The 22,953-nt window shown below is 39.2% G+C and overlaps 1 protein-coding gene across 1 annotated transcript; it reads left to right on the top strand.

The window, feature by feature from the left end:
- Positions 1 to 811: 811 nt before the first annotated feature.
- LOC140944618 (complement component receptor 1-like protein) lies at positions 812 to 22,953 on the top strand. The gene is made up of 8 exons (XM_073393737.1): positions 812 to 1,239; positions 2,753 to 2,956; positions 4,452 to 4,646; positions 7,957 to 8,166; positions 13,063 to 13,251; positions 18,844 to 19,044; positions 19,660 to 19,980; positions 20,818 to 22,953. The coding sequence occupies exons 1-8, from the start codon at positions 1,155 to 1,157 to the stop codon at positions 21,534 to 21,536; spliced, it is 2,124 nt and encodes a 707-aa protein (XP_073249838.1). The 5' UTR covers positions 812 to 1,154; the 3' UTR covers positions 21,537 to 22,953.

Raw genomic sequence — 22,953 nt, 5'->3', positions numbered from 1 at the left:
GTTGCGTAAATAAGGAGCACGTCAAAAAAGCAATAAGTTTAAAGAGCAAAACAACAACTCTGCACGTGCATCACGTTTTTTTGTACATTTCTTTGCTGTCCCTGCACAACTACTACGTGAAATGACCAAATTTTAAATTTACTTGAGAACGGGAACAGTAAGACGATAAATTCAAGTACATGTATCTCTGAGTGTCCGATCTCAGCGCGGTCCCCTCCTTTCAGCTCAAACCAAAATTCCCTTCTTTTAAGTAACAGGGCGAATTGGGATAATCGCGAAAAAGTTTAACAGGATGCGAAGTCTATTTTTCAAAGACGCGTTCATGGAAGTCGCAGCTGTCCGATCGTATAAAGGTCCCTAGTGAAGTGTAACGCGACGCGCGCTCAGGAGGGTCCACCGAAGCTCACTGACAAAAGACGACGAAAAAAATTGACGAAAATTACTTCTTCTTGGCATTCAGATAAATTAGCCAAACCACCGTTCTTTGTCGCTTATTCTCGGCTTTTCCGTCACGTCGCAATTTGGCTGAGGGAGGTTATCTCCAGTCTCCTGTCGCGATTGTCGCTACTTTTTGGGTCATGTCGCTTGTTCGAATTTACCCTGGCAGGGCCTCTAAATTGGTCAGGGAAAGTGGACCAGAAACAGGGCAAAAGATGTTATTTTTATTTATTCATACATTTATTATCCATTTTTTATCTGTCTTTCTGTAACCCACCAGGTACCATGCAAAATATCGATGCGCAGCATCGAAAAACTATCGATTATGCAATCATTCCGACGAAATATCGATTAGTCCGGTATCGACCGTCGCGAACAACTTTCACTTCGATGGCGGAAATGGCGTCGGAGAATACTCCTGTTCTAAAGGGGGAAGAAAGCAATGCTGAGGCGTAATATTCGGATTTCCCAAAGCTTTTTCAGTTTTTGTCGAGTACGTAAGTCTTCTTGATATTTTGTGAGTATTCTATACGGTAATAACATCAAGGATAAAAGACAAATTTCGTTCTAATCTTCGAGATCGTGACTAGACGTAGGCGTGCTAGAAATTGTGGTAAAAGCGTTTACATAACGTGATTTATTAACAGCTGAAGCCTTTATTCAGAACATTGCACGTTCAAAAGACCTTACGTTGATAACTACTTAGACTGTGAATTATGGATCGTTTGGAGGCAAACGCTGTGTGTATTGTTGCCACTTTGACCACGATGCTTATGGCTGGTACCATCCCCAACGTATCAGGTTAGTAAAAAGGCCGATAAACCCATCTCATACATAGTCGACCATAGTTTATTGTTTCTGTTATCGACAAAATGATATGGTAACATTATTTGCGAACAGTAAGAAACACATTTGTACCCACCTTTTCGTTTTCTATGAGGTTTTTTAGACCACTTTACACAAGATTTTTCTTTGGGAAAATGTCTTCCTGCTTCTAGAAGTTAACTTTATATAAGGCGAAGTTTAGATAAATGTGTACATGTTAGACTTAGTGACAAAACAGGACGATGTTCCTTAGCATTACTACTTGTACATTGTACAGACCAGCGAGCTTTGTTTCTCAATTTGAGAACCTCAACAATTGTTAAGTGCAGTAGTTGTTATCTCTCAGTGTCTTGACTGTTAAGAGTACTCAACTTGTGATTATGATCGTTGAAGTGGTAATTGTAATTTAAGCAATTGCAATTACCACTGCAACGATCATGATATATTAGCTGTGGTCACGCTACAGACTTTTTACCTAGGTAAATTCGACTTGTTGACAGTTTACCTAGGGAACCGATTTTTCCCTAGGTAACTTACCTCAGGGAAATTTTATTGTCTGGGTCTTGGATATGTCTCCAGAACAAAAGAGTTTCCCTTGAAAGCTATCCCAAAGCGATAGCTAGGGAAAAATGAAATACCAAGTTGCTAGCCAATAGACTCTCATCGGCAAAAGTCTTGATGACAGAAGCGGACATAGCTCACGCTATGAAAGAAGTTTTGGGGGCATGAGTCGTCTACATCTTCGGCTTTCTTCACCTTGCACATTGAATTAGTGTAAGAAATAACAGTGAGATAAAAGAAAAAACGTCTCTTTGATCAGCTAGATCCCTGCGCATCTTGCCTTCTTAATTTTACGCTCCAAAAAAATTCAACTGGTGTGAAATCCTTCAGAGCAGTACCTTGAGCAGTAGTGTGACCTTCATAGAATTTTTCACCTGGGTAAAACAAAACCCGAGATGAATTTATCTCGGGAGATGATGAATTTCCCTAGGTAAATTGCTTTTACCTAGGTGAAAGTCTGTAGTGTGACCACAGCTAATGTATCTTCATTGAGCCAATTGTTTCAAATGCCATTGAAGTCCTGAAATTTTTCTCAGGTTAATTTGCAAATTGCTTGAAAGTGTAATTATGAAAAATGTAAGAGCTCTTTGCCCAAAGGACTATAGAACATGTTGGAATTCAAGTTTTGTTGAGCCCTGATAACTATGGGGTCCAGTTCCCAGGCCAAGTAGCACTATCTCAGAGTTGAGTTTTTATCCAAATTTTCTTTCTTTTGTTTAAAAGCATTTTCTTGGATGATCATGATTTTCTCTATTCTTGAATGCCCACTCATCAAATTGAATCTGCATAAATTGAAGCTTTCATATTATCTGAATTCAAATTTCATACCAACCCTGGGTTATCTTAACCCAGCCTTGAACAACCTAGCCCAGTGTTGTAATTATTATTATCATTACAGGAGCTTTTCCTATCTTTTTTTACAATGCAGCTGATTGCACTGATCCTGGACAACCTAAAAATGGTAACAGGATTGTTACAAGGAAAAGCAGTGGGTTTCCCATGGGAACTGTAATATCTTTTTCCTGCAATACTAACTATACCCTGGTTGGTGCTAAAAAGATAATATGCGAGGTAAAAGACAACAAGTATTCTTGGAATGGGAAATTGCCTTCTTGTAAGTGGCTCTCTGGAGGTATGTAATAACAACTTCCTTCATTTTTGTGTTTAATGCTAAGCTGTCACGTGGTGAAGGCCAGGTAAAAAAAACTGTACTGTATGATTCAGTTTGCAAACAAGGAGAATCTCTCATGCTCTAGTCATTGCTTGTCATTTTATCAGTTTTTTTCTATTCCAAAGAAATTTTGCTAAAAGGAGGTGATTGTGGTTTCTAGCATGCTACATAACATGAAGGTGAAGTATGACCTGTTGCATGAAAGAATTTATTTTTCTTGATGCAAGTAGTCATACTTCATTTTCTCTTTGATGCTTGTCACTGGCATGCTCTAATTATGACATGAAGGTGAAGCATAACTTAATACATTAGATAAATAAAATGTAAGCATCACCTTTTGCACCTCAACGAAGCCAATAAATAAGCAGAATGCTTGGGAGGAAAATGTGAAAGATCCACTTCCCCTACCCTTTTCCTACCCCTCCCCCACTTTTATCACTCTGCTTGTTATTTACATATATTATGTACATCCTTTTTATGTCCTTACTAGTCTTTTTTCATGCTTGCTAGTCCTTTTATGTCCTTATTAGTCCTTTAATGTTCTTAATAGTCCTTTGGTCCCAACTGGTCCTTTTCAATTCGCACTAGTCTTTTTATGTCCTCACTAGTCCTTTAATATCCTTACAAGTGCTTTAGTGTCAATGTTACAGGTTAAAATTAAATTCACGTTAAAATTTTTTAACCTACTTTAGGTTGATTCTCAATTTCCTTTGTTTTCTAGCTGTAATTCATGAATAATTAGGGTTAGGAGACAAAAGAAAATTAATTGAGAATTGACCTAGGTTAAAAAATTTAAACCTGAATTTAATTTTAACCTGTAATATCTACACTGTACCTTATATGTCTACTGTAATTCAGGAAGGGTGGAAAGCAGAAGTTTTGATTATAGAAACTGTTACATGTACAGTTTATTTTACAGTTCTTGAGAGGAAGAATTGAGGGAAGGGTAGAGATCCACTTGCCCCACCCTTCCGCCACCCATCACTCTCTTTTATCTACCCTGCTTATCATTTACATATACAGTTATTTTGAGAAACATTGTTGGAAAAAATGCACACAGCAATCTTGAAAGGTATTTTGGGTGGTTCTTAGTTCATTGTTCTTCAAAAAAAGTTTGAAAGGATGGCATGAGAGGCCATGGGTGTATGTTTGCGAGTGAAAAGGAATTAAGCAACAAAAGTACTGTTGTAGGTGTGACAATACACACTGAACCTTAATACCTAAGACCGGAAGGGCAGGAAGGAGGATTCTTGATAGGTGAAGCAGTTGTATGTACAGTTTATTTCATTAAAATGTTCCTTTAAAATTATCCATGTCTCTCTTTCAGCTGGTGAAATTCTTTGGACGGAATTTTATATCTGCAGAGTGCAGTTTAATGTTAATTCCAACGTACATTCAAAGTTATGTCTCAAATTCATTAATGCCTTTGATTGTGTTCTCTATCATTATTGTTTAGATTGCCCATTTCCACCGCCAACCGTCCCTCATGCCAACATAGATAAAACAAAGCAAGTGGGTTATAAGAAAGGAGGCAAAGCATATTATCGTTGTGTTGATGGCTACACTTCTGAACAAGCTGAACCTTATAAGCTATGTGACAAAGACCCTAGGACTCAAGGATTTATTTGGAGTGGTAACTTTACATGTAAAAGTAAGTAAGAATGGGATTAGTTAATGGTATAGATAGTAATATTTATATTTATTCAGAAGGAACAAGATGGAAAATGCCAACTTGCTAAAAAATCCATGTGTTGGTGCAAAGATTGGGAGTAAGATATTAAGCAATGTTTTGCTCTGCAAATCCTCTTAATCTTTGTAATTTTGACTTAGATGATAACTAAATCATCAGAACATGAAAATGGTGCAAATATTATATCACTAAGATCAATATTTTATTTGCACTTGTCTTACAAGCCGTGGGTGGCTAAGTGGGTATTTTTCATCTTGGTTTCCTTTTTTATCCCAACCAATTTGTAATTGTGTGGTTCCAGAAAATATCCATACCCCCACCACGGAAGACTCTTTGATTTGCACCCCCCCACCCCCCAGGATTTTTCATTCCAGGGGGGTCTTTGATGACCCCCCCTCCCCCCAGGAATTTCCAGAATTTTTAAACAGGGACTTCGCTTACCACCCTTTGGAAATTCAAAGTGGTTTTGGTACTTTAAAAACAAAGAAAGTGAATACTTACTCAGTCAGTTACGAAAATACAGTAGAATCTTATTACAACAGTGCGGTGTAAAGTTATTTAATTCAGCCAACGTTTAGCTTCTCGCCATGAATGATGTTTGCAAATTATGTCTGTGTTGCTTTTATGTAAGCTTATAAGCTTAAACATTTGGGTTGCAAAGTTTAAACGTCGTTTGTTCTACGTTTTTGTGCTTATTCCAACACGAATGTTATGAAGAGAACTTAAGTTTCACCCGCTTAAGCAACTTTGCAAACGATAGCAAAAAAAAACCAAGAAACTTACAAGGTTCCTTTCTGGCTGTTCATTTTTCTACACATTTTGTCAGTTTCTTCAGGATGATTCTTATTTAAGGGCCGAAAACTTCATTAATACATGCCAACGCGCTAGATTTCGTGAACATCATCGCGTTGTACTAGCCAGGAAGCCTGGCCTTGTGAAGGTCAAGCAAGAAATGGGAACGAAAGTACTCCCGTCACATCGCATTTTTATAAGTTACAACCCCCAATAACCACTGATAAGACATGAAATCTATCAAAAATGTGTTTCCTGCATGTGAAGGTAGCAAAAAGAAAAGGGATACTCAGTGAACAGAAGTGAAAGCACTTTAATGAACAAGACGAAGACAAGACTCCAGTTATGTCCGCCATTTTAAATCGTTTCGACTTCGTTCCAAAGACACATCATTGCGGTTCTTCTGGAGGTTGTAGTGCTAAGTAACTCAAAGAAAAACCGAAACATTAAAGCTAATGATGTTAACCTCCTCTCAGCGGCCAGGAGTACCGACTTTTGTTTCAAAACAACCTACATAGGTATGTTTTTGTGCTTCAGATCGATCGTACGTTGCTTTCAATGTCTTGTACGTGGTCCGTCACCCTTTGGAAAATAGCTTCCCATGAACCTCCCTTACCCCTTGGAAATTACTGCCTTTGAACCCCCCCCCCCTCCCCCTTGGAATTTCCAATGATCTTCCATGGGGGGGGGGGGGGGTATGGATATTTTCTGGAACCACACATTATTACATGTTACACAATGTAGTTTTTGTGATGTCAACATCACTTGACTCTATACAGTTGACACCTATACAGACACCTCTACAAGTTGGACACCTCTATAAAATGAACACCTAGAACTGGTCCCTGCCTTTCTTACCCCTTTATTTGACTCTCTACCAGATGGACATATCTATAAGCCAGACACTCTTAGTGGCAGTCCCAAAGGTGCCCATCTTAGAGAGAGTTGACTTTACACAGTCTGAACACCTGCATAAGATACCATGCCCCAGGAGTAGGGGGTCTGGCCCACCTACACTTTTATAATGCATTTTGATAAGCATGTAGACCAAAGTGAGGGTGTAACCTTTAAAAATTGTATCTTTTCAGCTGAAGTTTTAGTCTCCACTAGAGGAGATTGTTACTGGTGGCCTACATGTATATACAGAGGCATATAAAGATTACAATAATTATTATACATTGTAGTCACCATCTGTCTTCTCATTGCCTAAAAGCTTACAGTTAATTCTGGAAAACAACGCAACCTACAGATTATTCACTAATCTGTACCTACAGATTAGTGAATAATCTGTAGGTTGCGCCCGCAATGCATGACTTCCAAGAGCAATGTCAAGTGCACAGACAGCAATGTCAAGTTCGCGGACAGCGAAGTAAGAATGGCTTCTATAATAAAAAAATAAGAATGGCTTGTATAATAAAACAATTATTAGATTTGGTTTTTGTGATATCCGGAATAATCAAGGTCTCGGTTAGTGTTATCAGCCTCAGCCTTCGGCTTTGGCTGATGACACTTACCTCGACCTTGATTATTCCGGATATCACAAAAACCTCATCCATTAATTGTTTACAATAATGTACATGTACACTGTAGTTACATGCAGTTCACTCAAATAAACACGTTAAAAGATCCAAAGTGATCAAACTATCTCAAAGCTAAAATTAATTCTCAATTACAACATTGAAGATACATGTTATTTATAAACCCAACTGGCTGGAGGCAGCTGGTAGCTACAATGTACATGTATTAATAAACAATTGAATTGGGCTGAGTATCATCTGAAGAATTATGGAGAATCAGATAACTCCCTCTGAGATCTCCATAATTCTTCAGGTGATACGAAAGCCGATTTCAATAATTGTTTTATTATTCATTCAAAATAATTCCTAGTTTAAAGACAAGCTAAAACATGGTTACCACCATCGATGTTAAGTTCATCTTTGATAGTGAATGTTAATCGGCAAGTTTGGGAGCGAAGGGGTTTTTCAACTCTGAGAAATTTCTCCAAACAGCCAATGTCACCCTTCAAGAAGAATTATGGAGATCAAGGACGGCCTCGGCAGATAACTCCCTCTATGATCTCCATAATTCTTCAGATGATACGAAAGCCCAATTCAATAATTGTTTTATTATTCATTCAAAATAATTCCTAGTTCAAAAACAAGCTAAAACATGCTTACCTCGATAGTGATCAATCGGCAAGTTTGAGAGCTAAGGGGTTTTTCAGCTCTGCAAAATTTCTCCAAGTAGCCAGTGTTGCCATTTGAGTTGTCTTCGTGCTGTTCTTCTGGTCTTTTAGCCTATAGTGCATTGCTTACCTAATTCTTCCTGGTGAAAGGGTGGGTTGTTGATGATTAATATTATGCCCAAAAAATGTAATGCACAATGAGAACCGCACAGTGAAAGAAGCACCGACTTGCTACGTACATTGTACTTTTGAGCAGTACTGTAAATTAATCTTATTGTTGCTTCTTTCAAATAGAAAAAACCTGTGGCAATCCCCCTGCCCAAAGCTTAGGAGATGGTACTTACAGTTTGTCTGTACTTGGCTCCAGTACTGTTGCTACATACCACTGCTCCCCCACCTTTCTCCTCAAGGTTAAGGTGCCTTCAAAACCTGCAACCCTCGTGTACAATTATAGCATATCCTGTAATCAGACTGGCTATTGGTCACGCGTTGCACTTACTTGCGGTGAGTACATGTAAACAGTAAATTTATCTTATGGGACAGTTTAGTGTGTAGTATCTTGGGATATTTTTACGAGTCACACCGTATTTTGGCAAGCCTGAAGGGCGAGTCAAAATACAAGAGACAAGTACTACACACTAAACCATCCAATAAGAGATGACGTTTATTATTTAACTAGAGAAGTTTTAAAAATAGAACCCAGTAAATACTTAAAACGAGAAATGTGTGACAGATTAACAGGACTCCTTTGCAAGCCCAGTTTCGTGCGCTTTATACAACGTTCTTCGGCTGATTGGCCTAAAATGAAAACATGTCTAAGTAGTTTCCGCGAATCAAATTTTGTCGATTTCTCGGGTTTTCGGCGCTTTGGGCTGTTATCTTTCAAACATTAACGCTAAGAAAACAAAGATGGAATGACAAATAATTGTTGTGCTCATGATGTCTTTCGGTTCTTATGTAAACCTGACTGCAAGAAGGGAAACTGAGCAGAGCAAATTGCTATGGAAAGACGAAAAATCTCCCACAAATTGAAGGACTTTCAACGAGCGTCTCGTAAACAATGGACATGGAAACTCATTCTTTGCCGGGATTAGTGATTAGTCTTAAGAGAATGTCTAGATTCATCCATATCGAGTTTCCTCACATTTTAAAAGGACTAGAAGCGAAGACTGTTAAGCAGCTAGGCGGGGATTGCTTTTAATGGAAGTTGTTTGTGTCACGGATTGTCGTTATCACCATCTCTATTACACATGTTCAGGTCTTTAACTTTATTCTAAAAACATGGCTTCACTTAACCATGCAACTTCAGGAAATGATGCATTTTCTGCTATGTGCGACGTTTGTAGAAAACCGGTCTTCTGGAGTACAGATACTGTGAAATATTTGTACTCGTTTTGTGTGTTATTTGTACTCTGCTGAGTGAAGTTGAATAATTATACATATTTTCAGTTCACTTGTATTTCTCACATTATAATTATTGATATCAACTCGAGACGAATTTGATATTAAAGCGTAACAAATTTTATTGCTCACCCTCCAAGATCTCACACCAAACAGTATCGTGTACAGTGTGATTTTACTCTTTCCTCTTTGTTTATTAACATGATCACGATAGAAACAAAGTGATCTACACTAACTTGAAAAAGGTGGATGGACATGTACAGTGTATCATTTCAACATTAAATTCAGTGTAATCTTATTCTAAGGACTTAATGATTCTTAATAAAGCTTATTTTGGTCAATATCTTCATTTTCATGCAAAGGCTGTGAAAGGTGACCCTTAATGTGGAAAAAGATCATTATAGACTTAGTATAATTATGCAATAATTAAGCAATAGAAAACGTTTTCCATGTTTGCATAGCCTGATATAAACACGAGAGGGGTTGGGAGAATTCGAGACAGTTATGCAAACCCGAGACGAAGTCGAGGGTTTGCATAACTGTCGAGAATTCTCCCAACGCCTCAAGTGTTTATATCAGGCTACGCAAACACAGGAAAAAAGTTTTCTATTGCTTTTATAAAATAACTTTCCCGAGAAAAAAACGCAAAACTCTTTGTAAGGCACTGATTAAAAGAGAAATTCTTACCAGTCGCAAAATCTTGTCCACGAAGTCTTGCACGCGTAATCAGTTTTTGTTTTGCAAAAAGATGCTTTGCAAAATACGGATTTTTCTCGCTTAAAACGGTCAGCTTAAGCCAAGAAAAATGTACACACCTTCTTTGTAACGATTTTCCAAGTTTCAGCCGACGAAGGAATGGGTAAATAAAGTAAACTTTTTGAGTTTTGAACTCGAAAACTTTTTCAAATTTGTGCTTGCGTGATTAGCGCGCGAAAAACCAAACAACTTGACGCCACAACCATGTTTACATACTCTCATGCAAACACTGCTCTCGGCCAATCAGAGCGCGCGTACTATCTTAGTTATTTTATAACTCACATTATTGTGCAGCCTGTGTCAGAGAAAACAGCCGACATTTGGCGACGTTACCTCTTGTTTCCCCGCCAAATGACGTCTGAGAAACGAGCCCAGAAATTCCATACTGATGACACGACACTACCCAGATCTGGGTAGTGACACGTCATCAGTATGGAATTTCTGCGCTCGTTTCTCAGACGTAATTTGGCGGGGAAACCAATGGACTGTGTCCAACAAGAAAGCTCTTGCTACTTTGGACACTGTACACAAATGAACTTAATGTCTTTTAGTTAATTATTATTTGTCAGCTGCTTTATTTTTCTACCTATGTACACTTATGTAAATATCTTTTATAGTGTGAAATAAAGAATTGAATTGAATTGAATTGTAGCGTAGCCAAATGTCGGCTATTTTCTCTGGCTAGTGTCAGGCTCTTGGTCAGTGCAGACAAGCAAAAAGGCAAGTAAACAGTGAAATAACTAACGAGCGAAAAAATGGTGGGAAGAGAACAGGGGAGAGCCTGTAAGCATCTTTTCAAATACATGTACCCCAATCCACCATTTACTCCGCCCACTTCCTGAAAAAGCGTTTCTCGTGTCAAAATTTTAATTGTCAAATGTCAAAAGGTTCGGTGTAGGAGGGTATGTTTGTTATGTTATTCTGTGCCTGTGAAGGCTAATGATTATCATAAGTGTTGAAGGATGCTGTCACAATTGACCAATCATAGGGTCTACCAGGAGTTGGTGCACTACTCCACTTCTCCTCAGCTGGCCCATGCGATTTTCGCACAACGTTCCTCATTTTCTAGGAGCCTAGAACAAGTTATTATTATGTTACTTCCTCTAAGAACACTTTGTAGTCAAGTAAAATAAATGTACAGCTGGCCATTAAAACCAATGACTGTGGAAGAAGTTGTGGAAGGGCGTACTTGTTAAGGTCTAAATGCATTGATAATAAACATAATACAGTCAACTCTGTACAAATATCTCATCTTTATCTACGTTTAGATCTAGAATTAGAAAAACAAACATAGCGGAACTGGTTGATAATTCTAACTGTCAGAATTGCTATTTATGCCACTCTTAATGTATTTTTAGTGTTTACATTCTTATACACAGCGATAGATTCTTATCATACATTTTACAGATCTAATATCGGCATAGTATAAAACCAGGACTGGACTGTGGACTGGACTGGACTCTGGACTCTGGACTCTGGACTCCAGATTTTTGCTCAAGATTTTTAAATGAAAAAAAAAGAGAAAATTCGATTGTTTTTAAAAAAGGAAAATAAAATGAAAATAAAAAATTTTAAAACTTTCAAAAAATAGCGAGCGCCGAAGTACTTTTTAATGTATTTTCTTGTATTAAATCTCGCTATATTTATGCGAAGGAGAAAAAGTTTATTTTGGGCGACACGAGGAGTGTGCGACGAATTCTTCTATTCATGCAACCTAATTATCGCGCAAGTAAACGTTCACGGCTTTGTGATCTAAAGCGTAACAGCTTACATGTAAAATAACGCACATGTAAAATCTGACAACTGAAACAAGACTAATGTACAAAAATAATATCAAACATTTTTACAATTTAATAGCAAGGGGTAGAACGCTTGGACATGAAAAGCTTACCAGTCTCAAATTTGTTGCGGCTGCATGCTTGCTAGAGGCCCGATCGTACGCTAACCACACGCGGCCGGTGAACGAAAAATGACGTCAACACGAGACAATACACTAAAAGGCCTCCAGCCAACCGCCAATATCGTCCATACGCCGTTTTGGCTTTTTAGACGCTCGGGGGGAAGGAGCAACGGGCGATACCGGCGGCGAAAAAGTTGACACAAAGAAGGGACAACAAAGTTTGGCCTACCTTGCAATTGGTTAACCGATCCGATGCTGGTAGCAGAAATTGGTAGGAAACCAAGACTAGACGCAGCCAGATCCAAAGCTTGAGAATGCAAACGAACGTCGTGGGAACGCCCCCAGCCACGCTTGAGGCTACCGGAACGCTTATTGTAGATGTAGTTTGTTCGGCTGAGAGCGCTGATTTAACGGCAGCGACCACGGAGGCGCGGCCAAAAAGGCAAAGGACGGCACGTCCGGAACGCTAGTCAGATGCGATGGGCTCCCAAACATCGTTCGCAGAAGAATGAGGAACTTCTGGGATGGCACCCGTTGTCAAAGCGGGCAGTCGTGAATCCAGAGGCAAAAAACCGGCCGCAAGGCTGTTGTTTGTGTTACGTAGAGACATGCGGCGAGTAGAAAACGGTGTGTAACGGCGAAGACGGCAAGAATCCACAATGATTCGCAAGTAGGCAAACATTGATCCGCTACGATCAGCAAGAATCCGCAATGATTCGCAAGTAGGCAAAAATTGATCCGCTACTATCAGCAAGAATCCGCAATGATTCGCAAGAAGGCTAAAAATGATCCGCTACGATCAGCAAGCAACGGCGAAGACGGCAAGAATCCGCAATGATTCGCAAGAAGGCAAACATTGATCCGCGACTATCAGCAAGAATCCGCACTGATTTGCAAGAAGGCTAAGAAATGATCCGCTACAATCAGCAAGCAAAGCTACAATGCAAAGCAACACTAGCAAAAGGGCACACAAGGAGCCCTGCAATTCCCCGCGGGCCGCCCCGTAGGTCACATACTGAAGTGGGAGAAGACTGCTGGCCAACTCGCTCGAGTTTAACTTTGCCTAAATGATATTTAGCCACATTAAATGCCACGTACAGCACCTTCATTTCTATTTTGAGGTATTTTTCAGTACGTAAAGCATTTTCCAATATTGTCCGTTGACGGTTTCAGAAGTGTCTGTTGTCCATCTTATAGAGGTATCCGTCTTATAGAGTATAGTGACTGAAAAACGGCAGGGAGTCAGGGACCAACACAATGTGTCCGTCTTGGAGATTTGTCCGTTAAGAGAGTGTTGACTATTTTACTATTATTTATTTCAATTTATCTATTTCCTTTTACAGTTAAAACCTGCAGATCTCTTTCTGAACCTAAGCATGGTTATATATTTTCCAAGACTGGTCTGTTGGGATTTGCTTATACACAAGGTGTAAAAGTCACATTTGCCTGTCATACGTACTACAGACTCGTGGGAAGTTCATCGAGGACCTGTTTACCTTCGGGATATTGGAGTAACTTGGCACCTCATTGTGGTATGTGCATTTTCATGGTTTCTTCAATCTTGAAAAGGTCTTGAATTTTACTATGCAGTGGAACCCCGCCTTACAGCCACCTCCTTAAAACGGTCACCTCGATATTACGGCCATTTTGTTTGGCCGCCCTGCAAAACGGCCATACATTTTCAAATTTTTGTAAATGGAGCATGATCGTGCGGGCCAGCATAGTCCTGATTTGAGGACGGCTAAAAAAATTGCTAGATCACCGTTCCGTTCTGATAATTTCGTTACGATTTTCTGAAGTTTAATTTTTCACATTTCGTGAACCAAGGAAAAAAGGATACCTATAATTTTCGGGTTCAAAAGTTTGATCGCGAGAGCGATCAGAAGCCAATTCTCAAGGTAAATTGCATCTAAATTTTCGGAGAGATAATACTGAAGCCCTTTGAATTCGAAAAGAGTCAAGTTGCTCTAAGATGACCGAACAGATACAAATTTTATAGCGCCGCATATAGGATGCATTTCGTGAGTTTTGAAAGTACTCTGGATAGCCTTAAAAGTATTTTCAATGTACTTGGAAGGAAACCGTCGTTGAGTGCCGCGGACGGAGTTTAAGACTATCAACTGGGCAAGGCGTTATACAGCTCACTGTGACTCTGAATTTAACTACCCCCCTCCTCCCCCATTCAGGGCTACGATTACCCGGGCGATCATGTTCCTCCTACTTATGAAATGAACCCTGGGTTCATCAAACGTTGCACAGTATTTAAAAGGTATTTTGTGACCTGGAAAATGCCTCTTCTGTAACCCAGTGTTGAATACTCAAACTAAAAATCAACACTGAGGTTTATGATCCAGAAAAGCAGCTTTTCTTTTACCCCTTTTGCTGTTAACAAAATGGAAAACATTTCTTTGAACAGAATGATAGTTTGAGCCGTTCGAACGGATACCCATTCCGTTTAAACGGCTGTTGAAAGCAGGCCTACTCTGGGACCTTAACTCGCTGCGAGATTGTGCGAGCTAATGCGAGTTTAGGCGAGTTAAGGCGAGATAAGGAAAAATTGAGCTCGCCTATTAGTTGCGAGTTTGTGTGAGTTAAGGCGAGTTTAGGCGTGTTAGGGGAAAATGATCCACCTTATGTTGAGGTTATAAGGGTTAAAACTTATGTGCTTTAGTAATATACATATAAAGATGCCTTGCAATCTTTGTATTTCTTATATATATGGTAGGCTCCATGTTGTCCAATTACGAAAAAATTAAACAAAAAATTTCAGATGAGCTCCAAAGTTGAATGAAGCCAAATCTTGTTTAAATTTATTAATTGAATTTATTTTAATTGGACAAGCTTAAGTATGGATATACTAGTGACATGGAGTCCTGTTTTTTATTAATTATATAGCATTTAGACACCAAACTATACCATTTGGTGGCTGTATCATCATCATCATCATCATCATCATCATCATCATCATCATCATCATCATCATATATTATTTATTAAAGCTATATAATTATTTGGCAGAATAATAAATTACCAGTAGTGAAGAAAAAAAAATGAAAACAAAACAATCATGACTTGATAAAAAAATGTAGCTGTAGTATAAGCAAGGATATTTATTTTATTTACTTTTTTAAATCAATAACACTATGTTTTAATAGGCAGGTGAGCATAATAGGTATCACATGACATGTCATCAATTGTTATCACTAACTCCAGAATTGAAAAAAAAAAAATGTTTTTGCAGTCTGTGTCAATGTTCTTCAAAGAACTAGTATAAAAAACCGGGGAAGCTGACGAATTACAACTGAGCTGAGGAAATTTTTATGACACAATCAATTTTACTGAAATGAAATGAAATTTCTTTCTCCTTGAAAATTATAAGACTTATCTTTAAGTTTTCCATTTGATCCATTCTCTCCACTTCCCTGATGGTTTCTCTTGGAATCCAGCTCAATTGTTTGTTTTCACTGCCAGAAATGATTGCCTTTTCGTTTCCTCGGAAAATCTATTTAATTTCTTGCAAATGAAGGCTGATGCCTTTTCGCAAAGACAGCAGTTCCCGTATTTTAGAAACTCCCTCCTTAAACTTGGACAATCCTGTGAGAGACACCGTAATTTCTACAAAAGAAAGGAGGATCAAGTTAACTTGATAGTGAACTCTTTATAATTCTCAGCCTAGCAAAACAGCAAAAAATAAATGACCATATTTTCTGTTCAGGCTTACTTATTTTTTACAAAGTGTCAGAAAGTGCTCATAGTTGTGCAGAGGAATATACCTTATTTAACTTGATTAACAAGAAAACACTCTCCACTATCGGCTTTGTCTTCCAAACTCTTAAGAGTTGTCACTGATGAATCCTTCCTGCTTCGCATTTTTACAAAGTGATCACCGGCTCAAGCGTTTTGTGCGTGTTTTCATGTCACGTACGCCACATTGAAGCTTCCTACCTAAAACTTGCCAGTGGACTGGGATCAACAAGGCTTTGATAGAGCTAACGTTGCAAGGGTAAAAGGCTTTAGCTTAGCTTACCTGCATGTGATACATTTCGAAACTTCTACATTTAACATCAAAAGTTTTGCACGAGTTCTCCTCCTTTTCTTCAGAAGTTTTCCCGTCCATCTTGAAAATTACCCAGAATGCATATCAAGGACAATTAGCTGAGCGAGAGGGCCCTGGGAAGACACGAGTTACCAGTATCTTCTGGGTAATGTCAAAGATGGCGAACGAAGTTGGCTATCAATGCTGAAATTGTACCTTAAGCAATCCTTTATTCAGTTAAGGGCTAAATGTAACAAGTCTTTATGAATCATTCCTGGGTTATGGTTGCCAGTCTGACTACAATGTAGGCCATACAGGATGTCACGTTGAACCAATGTACAGATCTTCTAGTACGAGGTAAATATTTATAAGAACAAGAATCACTTCGTGAATTTTACCGGGGCCACTTTTGTCTTGGCAACCCACGTGGAAGGGTCTTTTTCATCAACAAGATTGTCAGGGGACATGAAAATCTTTTTTATTGCAAATATTCTTTAGAGATGAAAACAAGGTGTAATGAATAATGTGAAAAGAGAAAATGTTAGGGAATCCCCCACTTTGAACAGTTGAGAGTTTTCGCATGTCGCTAACGTAAATATTGCGTGACAAAGGTTATGGGAAACACGGTTTTTAAGATGATATAAAGTTAGCTTTGATAAGTGTTCGCAGTGATTCTCGATAAATTTCATGATGGGAGGTTCACTCAATGTAGATAACTTTGATAAGTCGCTTATTTTCTCGATAAGTTTCACGATGGAAGGTTCACTCCCCTGGGGGGAGTACTCCCATACATTACCTATACGGGTATGTGCCGCCCAACGGGGTCGTGATTTTGAAGCTCCTGATTTAGAACGGGGTATCCATTTCAGAGGCGTTTTCTAGAACGGGGTATAATATTTCGAACGCACGACAGCTCCAGTCATTTTCAATTGTAAGCAGCCATTTATCTTCTGCTTAAAATTGTTGCTGATTATGAAGAAGCATTTATTTGATATATAAGTCGAACAAATAAAGAAATATCTTTTTAAAAATAACAGGGCTATTTCAATTGACAAACTTTCTAGAGCGGAGTATAAAAAATTGGCCCATTTCTAGAACGGGGTATCAGTTTTAGGGCGAATTCTAGAACGGGGTATCAATTTTAGGGGAAATTTTTTTTAGAACGGGGTGCCAATTTGGAGTCCCGGGCGGCACATACCCACCCCAAAAATACCCAAGTGCGCCCCCCCCCCCCCCCCCGTTCACTCTTAAGCGATCCCTCGTAAATTTGTCTCTCCAATTATTCACTCTCAAGTTTTCGCTCATAAACTAGTACATCGTTAAGGTTGGGGAACGTGTCGTTCCCAAAAAGCTATAATCTTTCTCTTTACTCTCCTCCATACCTCGTCGTTTTCTAGACACCCGCTTTTCAAAACGGCGGATAAGATTTCAATAAACCAGCGATATATCTCAGCGAACACTCCCAAAAGTAACGAGCCAGCGATATATCTCAGTCAGCGATATATCCCTAACAATGTAACTTTGAAAAAACATAAACGCGTTGCATTTTATGACCGGTGCCAGCCTTCGGCTAGCCCCCGGTAATTATTTATAAGAAATATGGACTGCAATCGGTATGTGGTGTATTTAAAGAATTCTCGATTCTGGGTACATCCTAGCCTTTCATTGATGATTGTCAGCTAGAATCCTCATTAAGCTTCATCAGATTATAAGATGATACGTACGCTACTGCTCTTCATACATGTATGTCATAAACAGCTTGCATGCATTATATTTGCAAAGTAATTAAACTTTCCATTACAAGTAAACTTTTTTGTAAATCATTAACCAGCTTAAAACTAAAAATTTAATATTCTGGTATTATGTTTTTGTATTTCACTCTAAATTCGAGATTTCTTATTTTAAGCCAAAAATTAAAAACAAATCATAGGATAATATTTTTAACTTCAATTGAGAGATTCAAAGCAAGCTTGAATTTAGAGTGTTTCTTTGTCTCACGTATAAGTGTAAGACTGAAACTTAAACTGTTTTATGAAAACTTTTTCGTGGATTCATTGTTTGTGCTTTTAGTTAATGTCACTTACTTTGTGGACCAAAACACAAACAGTCAACATGGGATTTGTAAGACCCTGTGACCCCATGCCTCTGGAATTTCTGCCATGCGTAGCATTGAAGCCTTTTCGTTAGGCAGCGAGTTAGTGCACGTTCAGGCTGATCCTGGTAGTTCCATGGACAGTCCAGTTGTGACTCCAAGGCATGACAATGTTAAGTAAGAAAAACCTCTTCAAATCTTTGTATAGGTAATAGCATGATTTGTAGTGATATTTGGCATAAATACCACGAGTGATATTTCGAAATTGTTATACGTAATTTCACGAGCCGTTGGGCGAGTGAAATTTGAGACAATTTTGAAATATCACTAGTAGTATTTATGCCAAATATCACGTACAAATAATGTCATTATTTGTTTATACTATTACCCACGAAAGGTTTGTAATTTTCACATGTAGGTATTTCAAATTAAGCTGAAATACCAGTGCTCTAAGCCAATCAAATTGCAGAAATTTCTCATGTAGTAGTATAAAGTGGTGAAATACCCTTACCACAGAGGCTATTAGAAATTCCAGAAGGATGGGATTGGTCAATTACTTATTTTTTAAAGGTAAAAACCCTTTTTCCTTAAAAATCACTATCTTTTAAACTCTTGAAATTTGTATCCTTTGGGGTCTTCCCTTTATGGAGTAATAATATTGTGAAATTACACTGAGAGTAGGATGAGATATTAAAATTGGTATCCACTTGGCAGTGGCGAGATTGGGCGAGTTTGTGCGAGATAATGTGAGTTTAGGCGAGTTAAGGGGGGATAAGGAAATTTGAACATAATCTCAAGTTGCGAGTTAGGGCGAGTTAAGGCGAGTTAAGGTCCCAGAGAAGGCCTTGAAAGCTTACGAACAACTATTCTTTTCAAAACGGCAAACTATTGGGATCGTGTTCGCCTGAGAGGTCATTTATTATTTTATTTTGTGATTACTGTTTTTCATGTGATGATTATTAAATGGACTATTGAAAATTCCCTTTTCTCTAACAGTACGATCAGCCTGTGCAAACCCTGGCGATATATTACATGGTAGAGCAAGGTTTAATAGCACATTAAGTAATCCAAGTATACAGCCAATATGGACAACAGTGACTTACTCTTGCCTTCCTGGATACCAGCGGATAGGAGACGAGACTCGGCAGTGTCTTCCAAACGGCCACTGGAGTGGGAAAAGTAATACAACATGCGAGAGTAAGAATGCATAGCTAAACATACCTAGTTTTCATTCCTTCAGTCTCGTTGGCTATTATGATCATTTTATTTTAATGATCTCTTGTGATAATTATTATGACAGAAGCAAAAGGTGAAAAAGGGTTTTATTGCCTTTTGGTCATTTGTATACATGTTCGTATGAATCGCTTAGCGCAAGAGGGTGACAGCGCTTTGACCCCTGTTCGTTAAAGGGATTTTCGTGTGATCTTGAAAAATTTGTTATTTGTTTTATCCGCCCCGCGGGTAGAAGGGTCGGATCGATTTAGGTGTTCTGGGAAACTGCCTACCTACCCCTTCCCTAAGCTAATATTAACACCTACTTCTCACTCTGGGCAAAATGTTGGCTTAAGGGAGGGGTAGGTGGACAGTTTCCCAGAAATCTAAATTGATCCGAAGGGTCTCCGTCCTAGGGGAGTTAACTATATGACAAAAAAATGACCCCTTTGACCGAGCCAACAGCGCTTCGACCTTGGGGTGGTAACGTCTTTTGTGTGGCACAGTACATGTGCAAGTAGTTGTCAAATCAAATATTAAGCAATGATAAAAATGATCATGATGATGATGTTCCTGATGATGGTATTCTTTTCTTGGCAGAGTCGTATGTAACTTGCGGATCCCCAAGAAAGATCCCTCACGGCCAATACAAACATGTCAAGCCACCCTATAAAGTGAATGTCCGCGTTGAATACATTTGTGAGCCAAAATATTTTCGTTGGGGTGCAGCTTTGTTTCAGTGTACCGCTTTGCCAGGTAACCTAAAAGGCTACTGGCGGGAGGTGTGTGACGATCAGTTTTCCGATTATTCATGCCGCGTTGGAGGAAGCACTCAATGTCTCCCACTTGATAAATATGGAGAGAAATGTAAGGAAAGCGGTGGTCACGTACCAAGAAATAGCGGAATCGTCTGTGTTAAAGGTAGGTACAGTAACTTTACCTTTGTTGTGAGGTTGTGCCCAGGAGGCGGGGGAGTGTTGGAGATGATCAAAAGGGGGCAAAAATCTTCACCCCTCCCCCTCAAATAAAATCTTTAGGGTTTTTAACGGCTCAAATTCCTAATTTCGAAATTTTCTATCAGAATTTTAAATATATTACACACAAGAACATGGAAGTTGGACGTCTGTAGATACTCATACACCGTATCTTTTCCTCATCTTGTAGTTTAGAACAACGCGGGCGGCACATGCGTGCTGATGCCGCTGATGCCGTACTACGCCAATCCAAATTGTCTCACCCAAGAAAATCCCGGTTCGGATAAATTCAAGCCCCAAAAATCATTTGGTGATCCCTCCGTTTACTCCGGAGTATCCTGCCCTGGAAGGTCGTGCTTGAACTTAAGACGGTGATTTGGGAGTCGAAAAACGAATAAGCGGAAACCATGTTAAATAGACACGAGGACCAGGGAGGCCAAATTTTTTACCTCTTATAGTGGTCATTTTTATCTTTTGTATCTTATGGTGTGAACATGCATTCAAATGAAACCTCTTTAGGATTACTTTTACTTGGTGATGAAAGAAGAATCTTTGGTTACTTTGAGCGTAGACTCTCACTCAGATCGGCGTTCCATTTTATACTTAAGTGTGAACGATCTTTATACAAATCTCACCTTGAAATGGTTTATTCCAAAATAAGAGACGTCTGCGACGATTTGTTTTTCAGTATTTTACAAAGTAAAATTTAGCCACTTTGAACGTGAAAGGATTAAAACACGCGACTTTCGCTGTGTTAACTACTATCTTCATTTTTATATTTCAGGAACTGACGCGACTCCGGCTGACAATTTAGTCTCTTTCAAATCTGGTGACAATGAACTGGATAAAATGACGATTGTTGTTGCGACCGCTGGTTCCACTCTCGGTGCTTTAGTAGTGTTGTTGACAGCTTTAGTTTGTTTTCGGCGCTTTCACCGGAGTCGGCGTTTCCGACATTCGGCGTTTAGAAGCCGACGTTATAGCGACGACGACCGAATTGCGATAATTGCTGCATACACCGGAGACGTGCACTTCATTCTGCCGTCCTACGACGAAGCCATGAGCCAAGTGCAAAGCTCACCGCCATCTTTTGAATCTGTTGTAGAGAATAGACAAGAAGGGGGAAATCAAATCGCATCGAACGCTAATAGCCAGTCTGTAGATACTAACGAAAGAAATATCGCTGCTAACGGAACAGACGGCGCTTCCGAGGTCAGCCGTCCCGCAGCGAGTGTTCCCGAAGGAGGCCCGAGCACAGGCGAAGAACGACTGATAAACATCGTGAATAATCCGTTAGCTGATAGTTCACGTGAAAGTAGTGAAACTACAGGTATTAATCACTCTGATAATGTTTTGCTCCCGGTTGAAGATCGTATGGCTGATCACGACTCTTCGCCTAATCTTAGTTCGGAGAGCCTCCCGAGCAGTTCGTCGGAGGACGATCTTACCTCCAGCCAGACACAGCCGTTGCTTGGCAACAGGGCGAGAGGTGTCATGGTGTAGCGGACCTTATTTAACCACAGGGGAAGACTACCCTACACTTCACAGCACAATAGGCGATTCATTCATCAATCTCATGAAGCACTTCTAACGAAAAAGCTAAGAAGCAGTAGTTACGCGCAGATAAACGTTTAAAATTGAGGCAGTATCCATTAGTAAATTGCGTGATTGTAGATTTACTGCTGCTGATCACCTTTCAGTACTAGCGACTCCCACACTTGGTCTCGTTAAATGGCCAAACTAATGCCGGTTTTTAAAATCACGGAGTAGTAACATAGAACCACCACAGCATGAGACCTAGTAGTATCGATATTGGTTTCTATCCGTAGTATCGATACAGACTTCCTCGGACACACGGAAAGCAATAGAAGCAATAGGTCTTTTGCACGATGGCGTCACTTTACTTTTCTACTACGACCAGAATCCTCTCTATAACAAAAGCCCGAAGGATTCTGGTCGTAATAGTAAAATTATGTATTCCTGTAAATGACCAATTACAAACCACAGATGTCTGTCTGAATAGGCCAATTTCGAGTTGCCCCAAGCCTCTGTTTCAAAGCGAGGCTAAATGATAAGAAGCCATTCTCATGCAATAAAAACTCATTTTCACAAGAAGGGTTTTGCACATAGCCTCGTTTGGATTCCTGCCGTTACGAATTCTACCATACAGCAAGTATAAAGATAACTTCACAACGTTATTTTTGATTTCTTATTAAATTTTCTTCATGTCGTACACAAACTATTATTTTTAAACTCGCCTTTACAACGCGATATATTTTTGTTGTTGTTTAATAACGGAGGTTTGTGTATAAAAAATGAAGTATTTACGTGCGTTCCGATTGGTCAAAAACATTGCTTATAATGCCAGTGAACTCATGCCCAGTTCAAACGTCCAACTTCTCATGTACCAAACAAATCCCTTCAATTAAGTCCGACATATCTAATTTGAGTCGACCAATTTCGAGTGGCCCACATGGAAATTTCGACCACGGAGCGACTTTGTGTCAAACGTCGAACTTTTCATGTGCCGAACCTAATGCATAAATGATGATAATTTCTTTTCACTGCTAAACATTGTAGACCATTTTTTTTACAGCGTAAGAATGAATTGAGTTCGACGAATTTAATCCAACGTCTGAATCGACCGTCGAACTTACATCATTTGGGTCGACCCAAATAGCTGTTAAGTTCGGTACATAAAAAGTTCGACGTCTGAACTGGGCGTCAGACTACTTTGCCAAAAAGAAGTGTTGGCGTATTTTATTGTAACAAGAGAGGTTAAGCGCTACGTTCACGGCAAACTGCAAAGATTACCTTACCATGAGCTTTTCCTGTCACTTTTTATGTTTGCCTTCTTCAATATGTAACGTTGGTCTTCACCTCCGTGTAAAACTCAATAAAATTTAAACGAAACTTTAAA

The sequence above is a fragment of the Porites lutea genome, chromosome 7, assembly GCF_958299795.1.
Source record: "Porites lutea chromosome 7, jaPorLute2.1, whole genome shotgun sequence".
Lineage (NCBI taxonomy): Eukaryota > Metazoa > Cnidaria > Anthozoa > Scleractinia > Poritidae > Porites > Porites lutea.
The sequence above is the reverse complement of the archived record's forward strand: the minus strand, read 5'-3'. Positions and strand labels throughout refer to the sequence as shown.